General features: G+C 39.2%; 1 protein-coding gene across 3 annotated transcripts in view; it reads left to right on the forward strand.

Annotated features, from left to right (window-relative positions):
• ARHGAP10 (Rho GTPase activating protein 10) overlaps positions 1-15,833 on the forward strand; it is a 242,196-nt gene that overhangs the window by 147,959 nt on the left and 78,404 nt on the right. For all 3 annotated transcript variants that reach the window (XR_006656673.2, XM_024568805.3, XM_045202557.3), the window contains 2 exons: positions 5,794-5,881; positions 13,407-13,465. Coding sequence is in view for 2 of the 3 variants with exons in the window: in XM_024568805.3 (XP_024424573.2) it covers positions 5,794-5,881; positions 13,407-13,465 (147 nt within the window). In the remaining variant the exon portion in view is untranslated. The remainder of the gene's footprint in view (positions 1-5,793; positions 5,882-13,406; positions 13,466-15,833) is intronic.

Raw genomic sequence — 15,833 nt, forward strand, 5'->3', positions numbered from 1 at the left:
ATTTTCATGGCACTTGCAAAACTGTCATTTGACAGCAAGAGTCTGGTTCTCGGGGATTCGTTGGTATTCACAGGGACGTGTTTGTAGTTTGCAGCAGGCTCCTCTCCAGAACCATGCACGCTCCATCTGTGCCGATAACACAGTGTTCTTTGGCACCGCACGCTGGAGGAAGCGAGAAAGTGAATTTGTTTCATTACCCTAGACAGTATGGGAATGACACAGCGATTTTCCATTACACACTGCTGTCAGTTCGGTCCTCCTGTAAGGCGCCCCACATCTCTCCCCAGCCCAGAGCAGGCTGCCTCTGGAGAAGTGCTGATAGACACATCGTCAGGCTGGAGGGCCTGTTTGTCATTATGACATTGCTAGATGTTAATTAATTTGACATCTTACTTTAACTAATCAACATTAACAATGCCCTCAGGTATACTATCACTGCATTTAAATGAGTCTGCATCTTAAAGCGTTTCAGCAAAGACTCGTTTTCTGGAAGCAGAAACCAAGATGAATAAAATCAACTGAGATGTGACAGATAGGATTGCTTGTTTGGCTGTTATTTGAATTAAGGATTTAATAAGCAACAGCCTTTTTTTTTTTTTTTTTTTTTAAGCTATTAACCACAGGAAAAAATTGCCCATCATCAGCTGCAGAGCCTCAGTAGAATACATTCACTCTCACGAGCTGTTTTTATTTTCTGCCTCTCTGGTTTTACCTGGGTGAGCAATGGGGATGGTCAGATTTTCCTCTTTACCCTCCTTGGTCTCCAGTGAAATAGGCTTCGGTTGCCAGTGGTTCAGTAGCAGCTGGAAGCGTTTAATGGAACTATAGCATCTGCTTTTAGTTAATTTTAAAATTAGAAACACTTCTCTCTTTTCCAAGATGGTGTTATGATGATTAGAAGTGGGAGACTGTGATACTGGAAGGGGAGGTTTTGGCTGAGAGTAGTGCCCTGTGGCAGTAAATTGGCCCTAAGGACCCTAGCATTATTTTTATTATCTCTTTGTCCATGCTCAAGGGCGCTGGAATAGGATGTCTCTTGTGGTCACCTTGAAGTGTTAAATTGTCCCCAAATTTGTTCTTAATCTCACAGAATCCCACAGGGTCTGCATGCTCAGACTCCGAGGGTCGTTTCCTCTGCTCCTGGAGCGTGTCTCCTTGACAGCCCTCAATTTGCGAGATGCTTTAAAAATACCTAATCCCTCAAAAATCCACGACCTGTAGAACTGTTTCTGCTTCCCGTGGGACTCAGTAGAGAAGCCCAGGACCCACGCATGACACAGCCGCTTAGGGTGCTCACAAGGGAAACGCCGTGTGTTCAGTAATACTCGGCCAACAGGAAGTTAGAGTTGATGTGAGGGAAGGATACTGGCTTGTTAGGTTTTTATTAAGTATTTATGTTAAGGGGCTATGCAATATAACCTGTTTTACTTAATCTGTAAATAATTCCTAGTCCAAGTTTATTAGTCACAGACTTCGGACTTTTATTAGCATTAATATCATTTTCTTAATTACTTTGTTACCAACTCAAACTTTAGTTCTTAAGAACATATATTTATTCACTTAATAAGTTTAAGATTCCCACATGTTCAAGTGGAAATAATTTGTTTCTTCCAAAAAAAAAAGATGTTAGAGTTTCTGAATAGTTGTGTATACACTAACTCCATAGGTATTCTTTCCAACTTTTCCCACCTCTCTGCGTTATTTCAAGGTTATGTATCTTAAAGAGAAAAAAATTGAGTGAGTTTGCCAGATGCTTAACTTTGTGTTTAAACCAATCCATATTTCTCCTCTGTGTTATTAGTTAATCAGATAATTAATTCTGATAATTTTGCTCATTTGTGGTACTATGCACTAGTTTTTGAAAAATTACTATTCTGCAGGGAATGTTTATTTCAAATTTGAATTTTTTCAAAGCATCTTTTGTTTGCAATGCACTTTTCTTTGTACTAGTGAAAAATAATTTTAAATATCTGAGAAAAAGTTCCAAGCCATTTTATATTTTTTGACAAGAAAAGCCATTGACTTTACTTAGTTCTCTTTAATTCTTGAGACTTAATTATTTACTTTGGTATATTTTCAATTATTGCCATTTTTATATAAAATATTTTCAGTATTCTTTAAATACCCATGTGTAAAATTTGTATGATTTCTAAAGAAAGTGTGCCTGCTGAAATCTTGCATGTTTTCTTCACTTGTTACCTTTATTGGAGTGTTTTTCCCTTTACATTTAAGAATAAAATAAAGAAAAATGTTTCTCTTATTCTTCCTTCCCTTCATCCTCTCCTTTTCCCTCTCCTGCCCCTCCTCCTACCTCTTTCTTCTCTCCTCTCTGGCTGCCAGCGTGACATACTAATGGCAGGTGACCGTAGAAAGCCCTCTCTAGTCCTCTAAACAGTCAAGTCGTTAGTCCCCTTGAGGCCAGGTGAAGGAGTGGACAGTTGCCTTCCTCCCCATGGTGATGAGAATTGTTTGCCTTCTTAGTCATCTTCTCTCCTGGGGGCAGAAGGCAGTGACCTGCTGGGTTTTCTGCAGCCTCCTACTTTTTCCCTGGACCAACTTCCTAAAGCACATGTTTAAGCGAGCAATTGCCTTCCTTCCCTTCATGGGTCATTTCCTTTCCTTCCCCTGTGGCTCCAGCAGAGGGCACGCATGGTCTCGTAAAAGTTTTTGGGTTTTTGTTTATTTTTAGAGATTCAGGGCAGTTGGGGAAGGCAGGGAGAAATATCAGATGAGGTGTTTCTGGGTGAGTCATGTTTTAGCTGATGGCGTGAGAATGTAGCAGAGTAATTATGATAGTTATTGGTAGTTTAGAATGCGATGAGTTAGACTTTCATGTATTTTGCTTTTTTCCCCACTTTGGGACGAAAACGTCAGAGCAGGGGAGGGGAACCTGCGAGAAAATGTGATAGTAGCTTCTGTGGCTGCTGGATGTGGTGGTGGTTTCTAAGTAGGCCTAATTTGCAAAAAGTTTGGATGGTTTTAAATTTAGACAGAGAACCATAGAAAACAAGTAAAACTAATTTAGAAGTGTTTTACTTTAAAAATATTACCGTGTTTGCTTTGTAGAAGAACTTTTTTACATAGATTGGTGAAAAAGTAAACAGCTGAAAAAAATTCATTTTCAAAATTCATTCGGTCACTGTGCTTCGTAAGTTCTTTAAAATGAGACCAGGTCAATGCCAACACTTGACTCTAGCTTGGGCTGAAAATGTCCTGTTTCAAAAAAATGACTGCTGGTTAGTTACAAAATTATGAAACTTTAACCCAAATAAAAAGCCAATTGTTTGTATCTGTGCTTGTTGATTTTGATTTTTAAGTAATCCATGAGGTGGTTTCTCTTGGTCAGAAAGGAAGCACATTTTTTACCTTATTTGTGATAGGACATATATTCAGGTTGAACAGTCAAATGCATTTTAAGTTCGAATCCCAAATAAGTTATAAACAAATTTACCTAGTCCCAGTGCATCCACTGATTGTAAAAAGAACTCCTGTGGATGATTGACTTATTTGAAAACAGTAAAATTTAATGGACGATCAGTACCATAGACACAATGCAGTTATTAGCTTCTGATGTAACAGTTACTTTTTAGTCCATGAATTCAAAGGATAGCTTTATTTTTGCATTGCAAAAATTATGATTCTCAAAATATGGAATGGTAATTTGGTAGAAAGCTGCAAAGAGAAGATTTCATTTAGAAGCCTTTCCATTAGAAGGATTTAAAAATGGTGATTTGCTGGAAGCAAGTTGATTGAAAATGTTATCTGACTTGTGTGTTAAAATGAGATTTAAATAATTGATTTAATGAGAGAGAGAATATTCAGTTACTGAAGTAATTGGCTGGCAAAGCCTTCAGAACAGAATTATTTAGTCCCAGTTATAAAGGATTGCGCCTTTAATCAGGGCGCTTAATTTGATTTCTTGCATATACCTGTGGCTTGTCTGACAAGCTTAGTAACAAATGAGTTCTGAATTGGAGAACTGATCAAAATGTAATCAGTGTCAGTTGCCATTGTTGTAGTTTATTTCATATTGCTGTCAGTTGCTGTAATCAAGAACTGTTGAAATGCTTTAAAAAGTCTCCAGACTTTTGAGTAATGGACTTCATATGTATGATGTTATGGCTGTGAAATAACCATCACTTCCTGTTTTACTTGATTTCCAAAAAGTTTGAGAATAACACTCAGCTGCCATCCATCCTGTCTGATACCCAAGCCTAAAACTTTTTTGGTGGCACATATGATATAATGTGGTGGTCCCATTTTGACAGATTGTGCTTTTAAAGAGGAAATAATAACATGATGTTTCCTTCCCTAGACAGACAAATGCAGTGTAAGGGAGGAGGAAAACCCCCCAACACAACTAGGCTTTTTTCTGGTCTTAGTTGAAACATTCTGGAGTAAGGGAGAAACAATGTCTCCTCCATGAATCTCTTATTTTCTCCTTTGCCTGATGGGGTTGTAGAAAAGCAGGCAAGTTTATATTGATTGTTTGATATCATTCATTATAACCCATTTGCTGTTCCCTCCCTTTGAGGTTGTTACCACCACTGAATGCTGATACTTTCAGCTATGGTAATTGCCTACTCGTTTAATAAGTTGTGGAAACCTGGATACATCCCTGATTTGATGCTCCCCAGGAGCTTTTACATGACCTCCTTTGTGCAGATGAGAGCCTGGAGTTCATTCAGACTGGTTTGGAAGTGACTTGTGTGGGGTGTTGTGGTGGTTAGAGTTCCAGCAGAGATTTCAGGCTGGGTTTGTGATCCCAATGCTTCAGTCTGCCCTGGTGCCATGCCAGAGCTGGGGGCGGTAGCCCAGCCTTACCAAAATCAGACATGCCACCCTACTCAGAGGGCTTGCCCTTCTCACTGTCCGGGACTGACCTTTTCCTTTTCAGGATTGGTCACCTCCCTCCCTCCTTCTTTCCCTCCCTTCCTTCTCCTCCTGCTCCTCCTCCTCCTCCTCCTCATCTTCACGTCTTCAGAGCTTCCTACCTATTTGAAAAGCCACTTGGAAGAACACATCATTAATACACTTTCAGGACAAAGAAAACTAGTTTAATTTAGAATGAACATCAGAAGGGTTACACAGAGGCTTCCAATAAATATTTCCTGGATGAATGTGTAAATTCTAATGTTAATGGGAAAGATTACTCATAAGTGACTTTTTAAGTTGATGTGTCACCATTTTTCTATTTTATGTATTAATCTTCAGAAAGAAACCTAATATGATAAGTATGAATCTTAGATGTGTGGGACCAAACTCATCCTTTCTTCCCACTGGCTTTTTGCTATTGTAATATATAGTCATTTTGCCATTAACAATGCTGCCTGCTTCCCCTGTCATAACTCTGTGATTGCAACAGTGACACCTGAACAACCGAAAATATGCAGGCACTGCACATGCCACATTCTCTAAGCCACCGCTACTAAGGAGTACCTGTAATAATAATAATATTGATGATAGTAGTCACGATAGCTGTCCATGCTTTGCAGTGGTGAATACTGAAATGCTACACTATGTCCACTTCTTCCCTACTCTCAGCCCTGCCCTTATCCCTTTATTTTGATCTCCACTACAGATTTTCTGAAGTGCTAGAAATGTCTAGTAATAGATCGTGGCTTACAATATTATAAGAAATTGAGTATAATGTTTGTATAGGAAACCACAGAATTAATTATTTGTGGTTTGGCCACTTATAAATGAAAGCTTTGTGAGCCAGTCAAGAGGGCCTTTGAATGTTCAAGGTATTAATATATACATATATTTTTTGCTTTTTTGCTTGCTCACTAGATGTAAAAACATGCAATGAGTTGGACCTGGAGAATTGCATAGATTGGGAAGTGAAGACAATAACAAGTGCCCTGAAACAGTATTTGAGGTAAGCTCCTCTCAGGAACAGAAGGGACGAATGGGTGATTTGGACATTTAACACACAGCGGATGCTGACTCTGCACATAAATCTTAAGAGTCAAGTTAAACCTTCTTACAAGGAGAATGTTTATGAGGCATCTGATAATGCCCCAGAAAGTGAGTTACGTAGATGGACATCAGTAAATTGCAGCAGAACAGAATCGGAGGGAACAGACAGGGTTTGAGAGAGATGTCTGTTACAACCGTTTAGGAAGTAAATGCTACCAAACAATGAGGATGAGTGGTATTGCATTCACTGCATCTTTCATTTATGTTTTTGGCTCAAATGGAGATTTTTTTAAGCTTAAAATTTAAACCATTCGAACTTAAAGGCTTAAATGATAAAACAAACACAAAGCTATTTGAAAATGTGTTTACTTATTCAAGTTTTAAGATAAACTTAAATTTTCTACTTATTACAAAAAATTTGGGCTAGAAGTAGAAAAGGTTCAGCATTTCTGTGAATCATTAACCTTTCTCTGCAAAAAGAAAGGAGTCTCTTTCCTCCGTGCCTCACTCCTTAGCCCCCAGCATTTTTTGGTGATGAACCTGGGTCAGTTTTTAAAATAGAATTTTCTGCTTTTTGGTTATGGCTGTATTTTATATTCCTATTGTTTAACATGGTTCTTTAGCTCTCATATTTTATGTAAACTATTAGTTAAATCTATAGGCTTCCTTAGGCACAGGTTAAGGTTATTTATTATAAGAATGTTTATTTATTCATTGCAAGACCACACCATAGCGGTGTTATTTCTTCATGTTTTATATCGGGGGGGGGGGGCTGTGTTGTTTGCCGCTCTACTTCTTTAACAAATTACAACATAATCAGTGGGTTCAGGTGTGTATGACATATTTTCAAGTATTTTATTTCAGCAAGGTAGTTTTAGTTGCTGTTTCAACTTTCTTGTCTAGTAGGAAGTACATCATCATCATCATCATTATTCCCAGACTATAAAAGGGTACAATTCAGACTGAATCTACATGCTTTTGTCTAGTTTGCCACTGCTAGCACCAAAGTGGTTTAGGTTTAGTGGTTCTAGAAGGGTGAGGGTTATGGTAAAAATGAACCTTGTCAGCTCCCGCCCTGGGATTAGAACGTAAGCTTCTTGAAGACGGACATCTCATGTGGCATATTCATTGCAGAATCCCCAGCATTGAGAGCTTTACCCCAAATATGAGAGCAGTGATTCTCCACTGGGGATGGTTTTGTCCCCCGACCCAGGGGATACTTGGCAATATCTGTAGACATTCTTGGTTGTCACGGTTGTGGGCAAGAAGGTGCTACTGGCGTGTAATGAGTCGAGGCCAGAGATGGACCTACAGTATTTGAGACAGCCCATTTTCCTCCCCCAGATGTCCATAATGTTGATGGAACTGAGGCTGCGTGAGCCTGTTTTAGATGCACGATGGAAAGAAGGAGTGAGGGGTATAAGAGTTTAAGCGATTGCATATGGTACTGACTAGCAAAGGGTGCTGCCACTCTAGGAGGAGGCTTATACCTAGGACAGGTAAGGGAGTTGACCAAGGGCATTCGGGTATTGGTGGGAAATGAAGGACAGAAATCCAGTTCTTTTGTAGTAAATCGTGTGTTTTCCCACAGCTGCACATAGTCCTTTTTCTGTTTTGTTTTTCCCTTGTGAGGAGAATTAGTTCAAATTGTCGTGATACTCTTTGCAGCTAGTTCCTTATTGCCCCTGGCGTAGTGTTGCCTTTTAGTCTCATTGTGCTGTTGCATCCTGTTGAATTCCACTGTTAAACAAACATCGCTTACAGAACATTATGAGATGTTAGGAGGGAAGTTATAAGACATATATAACCACATAACACCTTCTGCCTGAATGTGATAAAGTAATGATCGTAAAATGGCAGATGACTTGGAAGGTTTGAAAGGTTGCTATTCTTTTCTCCTATGTTATTTTTAGCAACTGAAAATGCAGTAATTAGGATTTCATTGACATTTTCTGATGACGGACCCAAGGGGAGAAAACTGAGTTTTCTGTACTTCCATTCTGACTACCCAGTTGGGGCCAAGCAGGTGCATTTCTTTCAGTATAAGAAGTGGGATGGTCCAGAGCATGGCCCCGGTGCCAGCCTGCCTGGATTGGAATCTCAGCTGTCACTTAGGGAACCATGGCCCAAAGCTGCAGACAGCTTTTCCTACCCTTGCCCTTGAATTCTGCTGCAGATGCCCCAGTCACCTAATGGGATGGGAGGCTGGAGGTGGTAGAGGGAAGTAACCAACCCCCCAAATACTAAACTAAAACAAGAAGCAAAACCTCCAGGTCTGCAAAAAAGAAAAAGAGGTACAGCGGAATGGAAAACAATCCAACCATTGTTACTGTAACAAGAACGGTTTGCATGACATCGATGTAACCTGGCAGCCAAGGAGAGTGGACTGGAATGCACGGGTGTGAACAGTGACGACTTCACTGTACTAGTCAGTGGGGGTGATAGACACCGTTGAGTGAGCACGTGTACTATGTGTCCATCGCATTCAAAATGACTGAGTGAGTAGAGCAATGAATCTGCATCAAACTTGGCTTGAACAGTCCTCTGTGGAAACTATTTGGGTGATTCAGAAGGTGACAGCTGTGGGCAACTGGTGACTGGCAGCTTCGTCACAATACCACACCTGCTTATGCACCACATCTTGTGCAGTTTTTTGGTGAAACATCAAATCACGCAGGTTACTCAGCCCCCCTAGAGCCCAGATATGACACTGTGCGACTTCTGGCTTTTCCCAAAACTAAAGTCATCTTTGAAAGGGAAGAGACTTAAGACTGTCAGATTCAGGAAAGTAGGACTGGGCAGCTGATGGCTATTAGAACTGTGTGAGGTCCCAAGGTGCCTACTTTGAAGGGGACCTCAAGGTAGGTCCTGTGTTATTGTGTCCATGTACTGTGTTATTGTCCTGTGTGCAGTGTTTCTTGTATCGTGTATGTTATTCAATAAATGTCTCTTTTTCATAGTACATGACTGGATACTTTCTCTACAGACCTAGTATGTATGGCATTTCCCTCTTTTCTACTAACTTGAGGCAATTTTTTTTTTAACTTTCAGTGCCTTAAGAGGGCTGAATACCAGCCCTCTCATTGATTTTTCTATCTATTCAGACCATAATTTTGATTTCCATCAGTGTGTTCGTTATAACAGTTTCCCATGTGACAGGACAATGAACTGTTTTGTGATGTTTTTAGTAAAATGATTTTACCTAGAGGAAACTTTTAAAGGCTGCAAATTGGAATGGGACTTTGGGGGAAGAAATTGCCAGCATAGGTAAATATTATGATTTATATTCTCAGGCAGATCCCAACGGGTGGCCAAAAGCTGTAGCTCAAAAACACGGTGGGTTGGGAAGTTGAGAGATACGGTGACTCCGGGTAATACATTTTCTATGGGGAACTTGTCATTTTTATTACTGCCTCCCTTACATTAACCATATCTAATGCTTACTTTTCATGCTGCGTTGCCTAGCAGACATATGGTGATGATGAGACGCTTGTAGAAGATACTTAGATATAAATTCATTTTTATTGAGAAGGAAGTTCCCTCGGTGGTGTTTCTGAGTGCCTCATTTCCCCACTTTCTGCACCCTTCACTTTCATTCTTTGCCTAGTAACAGTTTTCCTTCTTTGCACACTTCTTGCTTTTCCATATTTTGAAACAAAAAATCCCCAAAGTTTACTTCTCTCCCTTTATTTAGTCAGTGGTATAATTGATTTTATTGTTTTTTTCTTTAAACGACAGTGGAGGGGGTGAAGGGGAGAAGAGAGGAGGAAATAAGAGAACTGTTCTCTTCAGTGGAGTTCTAAGTGTGTCAGTTTCACTGTCTATACTTGCCATTGTGTGTGTGTGTCTGTGTTCTCCATCATAAATTGTATGTAAGGAGCATAACCTGTGAATATACGTTTGCATCCGTTTTGTTTTACACAGTTTTATTGAAGTGTAATTGGCATACAGTAGACTGGCCCTGTGTACAGTGTACATTTGCCTAAGTGTGGCCTGTATGTGTATCTGTGAAGTCATCACCCAAATCGAATTAGTGCCCCTCTCATCCACCCCCGCCACCCCTCCACCCCGTTTCCTCTTGCCCCTCTGGAGTTCCTCCCTCTCCCCTGATCTCTTCGCTTTCTTATTCCTAGGCAACCGCTAGTCTGCCTTCTGTCATGATAGAAAAAATTCTCTATTTGCTACAATGTCACGTAAATGGGATTTTGTGGTTGTATTTTTTTTATTTTAAATCTGGCTTCTTTCACTCAGCATAATTAGAGATTCATCTATGTTGTAGCATAGTTTATTCCTTCTTGTTGCTAACTAGTGTCTTATTGGTTCTGTTGTACGGATACACCACAATTTTTTAAAAAATCCATTCCCCTGTTGATGGATAGTTGGCTTGTTTGTAGCTTTTGGCTGTTGAAAATGAATCTGCTGGAAACCTTCGTGTACACATCTTTGAGCACAGGCTTTCCTTTCTCTTGGGTGAATCCTCATGTCTGTGTGGCATCTGGGTTCTGCAGTCGGTGTAGGTTTAACCTTTTGGTAAACTGACAAACTTTTACTGAAAGCGGTTGTACTAGTTTCCATTTCCACCAACAGTGTAGAAGATGCTCTCTTTCTCTGCGTCCTTGCCAACGCTTGATATGATCAGTCTTACTAATTTCAGCCTTTCTAACAGCTGTATGGTGATATCTCATTGTACTTTTAAATTGTGCTTCCATAATGACTAATAATATTAAACATTCTTATGTGTTCTTTTGCTATTTATGTACTTCTTGGAATAGGTGTCTATCCATGCCTTCCACACAATAAAAAAATTGGGGTATTTTTTCGTGTTACGGTGTTTTGATCATTCTTTATATATTTTGTGTACAAATCCTTTCTCAGATAACGTGCTTTGCAAATGTTTTCTTCTGTCTGTGGCTTGTCTTTCAAATGGTTTTTAATTTTGATGAAGTCCAGCTTATCAGTTTTTTTTATGTGATGTCTCAAGAAATCTTTCCCTAATTCAAAGGCACAAAGGTTTTCTGTTTCCTTCTAGAAGTTTTATAGTTTGAGGTTTTATACTTAGATCTGTGGTCTATTTTGAGTTAATTTTTGTGAAGATATGGGGTGTGGATCCAAGTTCACTTATGAATATGGATGTCCAGTTGTTCCAGAACCATTTGTGGGAAAAAATATTTTTTTTTCCCCTGAATCACCTGTCAGATGATCACAGAATTTTTCTATTTTAGTTTGCTAGTATGGTGAGTTACATTGATTTTTGCAAGGCAGTGTTGCATTTCTGTGATAAACTTATGATGTATTATGCTTTTATTTATCTCTGTGAATTCGAGTTGCTAACACTTTATTTAGAAGAGTTGCCTCTATATTCCTAATATTGGTCTGTAGTTTTCTTTGTATGTCCTTAATTTTGGAACTACAGTAATGCTGATGTCAGAGAATGAGTCAGAAAGTATTCCCTCTTATATTTTCTGGAAGAATTTGTACAGAATTGGTATTCTTTTTTTCTTTGCTAGAATTCACCAGTGAAGTCATCTGGGCCTAGAGTTGTTTTACTGGTAAATTTTAAACTAGAAATTCAGTTTCTCTAATAGATATAGGACGACTAAGTTTCCCAGTTCTTCTGAAGTGAGCTGGGAGTTTTTGTCTTTTAAGGCATTTACCCATTTAATCTAAGTTGTTGAATTTGTGAACATCAAACTGTTTGTCACACCCCCTTATTTTCTTTTTCATACCTTTAAAGGCTGCAGTGATTCTGCAGCTGTCTCTTCAATTCTTAACATTGATAATTTGTGACTTCACTGTGTTATTTCTTAGTCATTATGGGTAGATTTATCAATTTTATTAATTATCTCAAAGAATTGGGTTTATTTATTTTCTGTTTTTTGTTCCTATTTCACTGATTTATGCTGTGATTTTTATTCTGTTCCACTTATTTTGGGTTTAAATGACCCCTTTTTTCTGGCTAGGATAGAAAAAAGTAATTGATACAAGACTTTTCTTCTTTTCTAATAATATAGCTATTTAGCAGTTAAAATTTATCTCCAAATATTACTTTACAAACAACCCTCAAATTCTAATATGCAGTATACTGCATTTAGCTCAAAACACTTCCTAATTTTATTTTCTTTGGGGTTTTCCAGATACATTTCTGTTATTGATTTCTAATTCCTTTTTTGTTGTAATCAGAGAAATAACCTGTACAAATGGAATTCTTTTCAATTTATTGAGATTCATTTCATGTCCCAGAATATGGTTTATCTTGATAAATGTCCCAAGTGCACTGGGGAAGGATGCGTTTGGACGTAGTGTCACTTATGTGAAGGATATACACCACTTAGGTGAAGTTGGTTGATTGCTTTGTTCAAATCTTCTGTATTCTAACTGATTTTCTGTCTACTTGTTCTATCAGTTCCTGAGACAGAGAGGTATTTAAGTCTCAGCTACACTTACAGTTTCCTCCCTTTCTCCTTGTGGTCTCATCAGTTTTGCTCCATGCATTCTGAAGCTCCTGTTATTAGATCCACTGACATTTAGAATTGTTAGATCTTGCTGATGAATTGACCTCTTTAACAATATGAAACGATCCTTTATTCCCGGCATTTTTCTTGGCTTTTGAATATGTTTTAAATCTGTGTGCATGTGTGTGTATCTTTGGTTTTTTTTAAAGCGCTTGGAAGAGGAATTTCTGGGTTACATGATTGAAACGTTTTAAAGCTTCTGACTATTTTGCCAGATTGCCCTCCAGAAACTGGGCAGAACGACCAGACTGGTACTTGTCTAAGTGTTCTTCAAGTTTCTATAGAGTTCAAAGAGCTGTTTTTAAAAAAATTTTAACTACATGTACATGTTGAACTGTGGCATTCTGTTGACCACAGGATAAAATATGCTACCACTTATGTAATCTCTTTTAGTAGAAAATTACAATGATGTGGGTGTTTTTGGAGTTGTCTTCAATTTCGCGTCATAGCTATATTTTATTGTTTCATAAGCATAAAGCAAAAATGGGTTTTATATATTTATAATAGGGATATGTAAGAGGAGAGAATTTGATTTCTTTGAGTTTGTTTAATCTTTTCTCTATATATTTTCAGTTAATATTTTAGAGATGATTTGCAAAATTATATGCTTACATTTGGTTGCATAGAATGCATGGCTTTAAACGAGTAAATGTGTGGAAGGAAGTTTTATATATAAAATCAGATGCTTGTAAAGGTGCTTTCCAACAGGAAATGTGAAATACCATGTGCTTAGATCTGATAGGAATTTGTGGCTGCTTATGCTGGGATAGTGCCTGGTACAGATAGCACTTAATAAATTAATCCATTTGATTTATGAATCTTTCTGATATATAAAAGTATTCCCGGGGGGAGTTTTACCCATTACTAAGAAATACACAACATATTTAATAGGCCTTTCTTAAAACAACACACCCAGAGAGCACGGGCCTGTGTGGAGCTGCTTGGTGATGCCCCGCTGTTCTTTCCCTGCAGGAGCCTTCCGGAGCCTCTCATGACCTACGAGCTGCACGGGGATTTCATCGTTCCTGTCAGTAAGTGTCACTCTGAGGTGAAGAGGCGTAGGTTCGTGGTCAGTGTGTGTGTGAGCTGTAATTTCCATGTGAAAGTGACTTCACGTCATTACTGTAATTGGTGTTAAAAAGAGAATTCACTTTAGAAGATCTTGGGTTTCGTTTCACCTTTTAAAAGGTGAAACAATGGATAATCATTCATTCATTCACAAACAGGTATTCATTGTCTACTGTATCCTAATCGCTGGTGGATACTGGGAATGTGGAGCCGTGAGAGAATTTCCACTCTGGAGTCAATTCTCTAGCAGTATTGGGGCGTGCACACCTCCCACTACTCATCAGATACATAATAATGGGATGAACAGAATGCTGTGGGAACATGGATATATTTAACGCACAGAAGGTTAGGGAGATGAGCAGATTTGGAGAGATTAGCAGGTTGCAAATGGCTTCCTTTAGAAAGAGATTTGAAAATTAAAGGCAGAAAACAATATTTTGAGATAATGCCAGAAGTCCACACAGTATGTGATAGAGTGAATTATATGCGATAAAATGTTAAATGAAGAAAGCCCACCATTGGGAGGATTTTAGGTTTGAAGACATTTTTGGTGACTCATACTTATTTGAGGCTTTCTTATTTTCTGTTTTATCATATACCTCTGTTTTTGTATTTGACACACAGTGTTTAATCCTGAGAGCCTCCTGAAGTAGTACACTGCTGTTAGGTATTTAATAACTAAGGAAATGAAGTTCGAGAGATGTTAAGTGACTTGCCAGATTACAGGCATCTTTATGTAAATTCAGAGCCCCAGTTCCACTCGCTGAGACCCGCAGTTTGGTTTTCACAGGTGCACCGACAGTAGCTATAGCTGTATTTTCATTTCCTTCTATTTTTTTCTCCCTTGGATGCATTCCATAGTTCAGTCTGTCGGAAGACTTAGAGCAGTCCCTTTGGGTCCTGTGTTACTGCTGCCGGAACATTGCTTTAAATGGTACCTGTCGGTGGGGTCCTTGCTCAGGCCAGTGTGCAGGTTTCGAGTGAGCTGCAGAAAGAAGCCATGTGTAGGCCCACTTAGACTCTACACGTAAAACAGGCTTTCGGAAAAGGGGAAAATACGGTTCTATGCACTTTTGTTTTTATGTGGGAGAGGTTTTTTTTTTGTTTTTTTTTTGTTGTTTTTTTTTTTTAGAGAATTTGTGTGATGAAGTAAATGGGGGAAAGTTTTCTTGGCAGAAACTCAAGCAAATGCTTAGTTGTTTTGATTTCTTCCCCGTGGCTGTTTGGCAAACGGGGGAGAGAGACATTAAACTCTGCTTGGAGGACAATTGTTTCACGTTGTTTGCCTTGGAGACTGGAAAAAGCAGGAGAGTGCCAGTTTTAATCTAGGATCCTTTGAGAATTGAAGAAAGATAAAGTGATTATGGAATAAGGTTTTAAGTTACCACAAGAGAGTGTCACTATTATCATGCCTTGTAACTGAAGCCTGTGTGGTTGAAATTCTAATATCGATGCATTTTACCAGAGGAAGGCTTCCTAAGAGGTAGGAATGTACAAGTGGTGGTGAAGGAATATACAAGTGGTGGTGGGGAATGAGCCGAAGGAGTTGGTTGAGGCCGTCCTTGAACAATGCAGTGGAAGAGACTGATAAATACGAAAGGTGTTATCACCTATTGGACCAGGGCCTTGTGCCTTGCCTCCCGACTTTGCAGGGATGCTGTAAGAGAGGCTTTCCAGTTTGAGTAACAGGCCTGTTCCAAAGAAAAATGCTGCCACCGCTGCCATATTGGCGTGTGTTTGTGCCTCAGTCGAGTTGTGGTCGGAGTGGGACCGACCTTATTTCACGAGAAGAAGTGCAGGAGTACTTTAGGGGCCCACGTTTGTAATGCAGACTTTAATTTTTTATCAGACTCCTGGGAGCAGCCTCATTGGTGCTCGCTTTTCCTCTTGGGAGCGGATCGTCCTTTGTCTTGCATATGTAGTTTCACGAATTGAATAAAACAGTTGCAGGAATCAGGTGGCCGAAAGCAGTCTCCCTTTTTGAGTGTTGTTGGAAAGATGGGATTGTGGTTGAGCTATCGTTTTCCATTAACGATGGCAGAGATTACCTTGTTTTGCTGAATGTCTATGAGCTGAGCCGACTGCTAAACTTAGAAGCATCGCTCGTCTGTGTAATCAGTCACCTCTCACTGTGGCGTGGAGGGTGGTTTCTGATTGTTCTCGGGTGTTGCCGTGGTCTCTGTGGCTGTCCCTGCCGAGAGTTCAGAGAGTGTCTCTTGGGTCCTTCATTTTCTCTCATCAGTTTCTCCCCTGTAGAGTTCTATGAGTTAATAGTTCTGAAGCGCATGGTACAAAAATGCATTTTATTTGTTTATTGTCACCCAGGAGGGA

The sequence above is a fragment of the Desmodus rotundus genome, chromosome 9 (genome assembly GCF_022682495.2).
Source record: "Desmodus rotundus isolate HL8 chromosome 9, HLdesRot8A.1, whole genome shotgun sequence".
Taxonomy (NCBI): domain Eukaryota; kingdom Metazoa; phylum Chordata; class Mammalia; order Chiroptera; family Phyllostomidae; genus Desmodus; species Desmodus rotundus.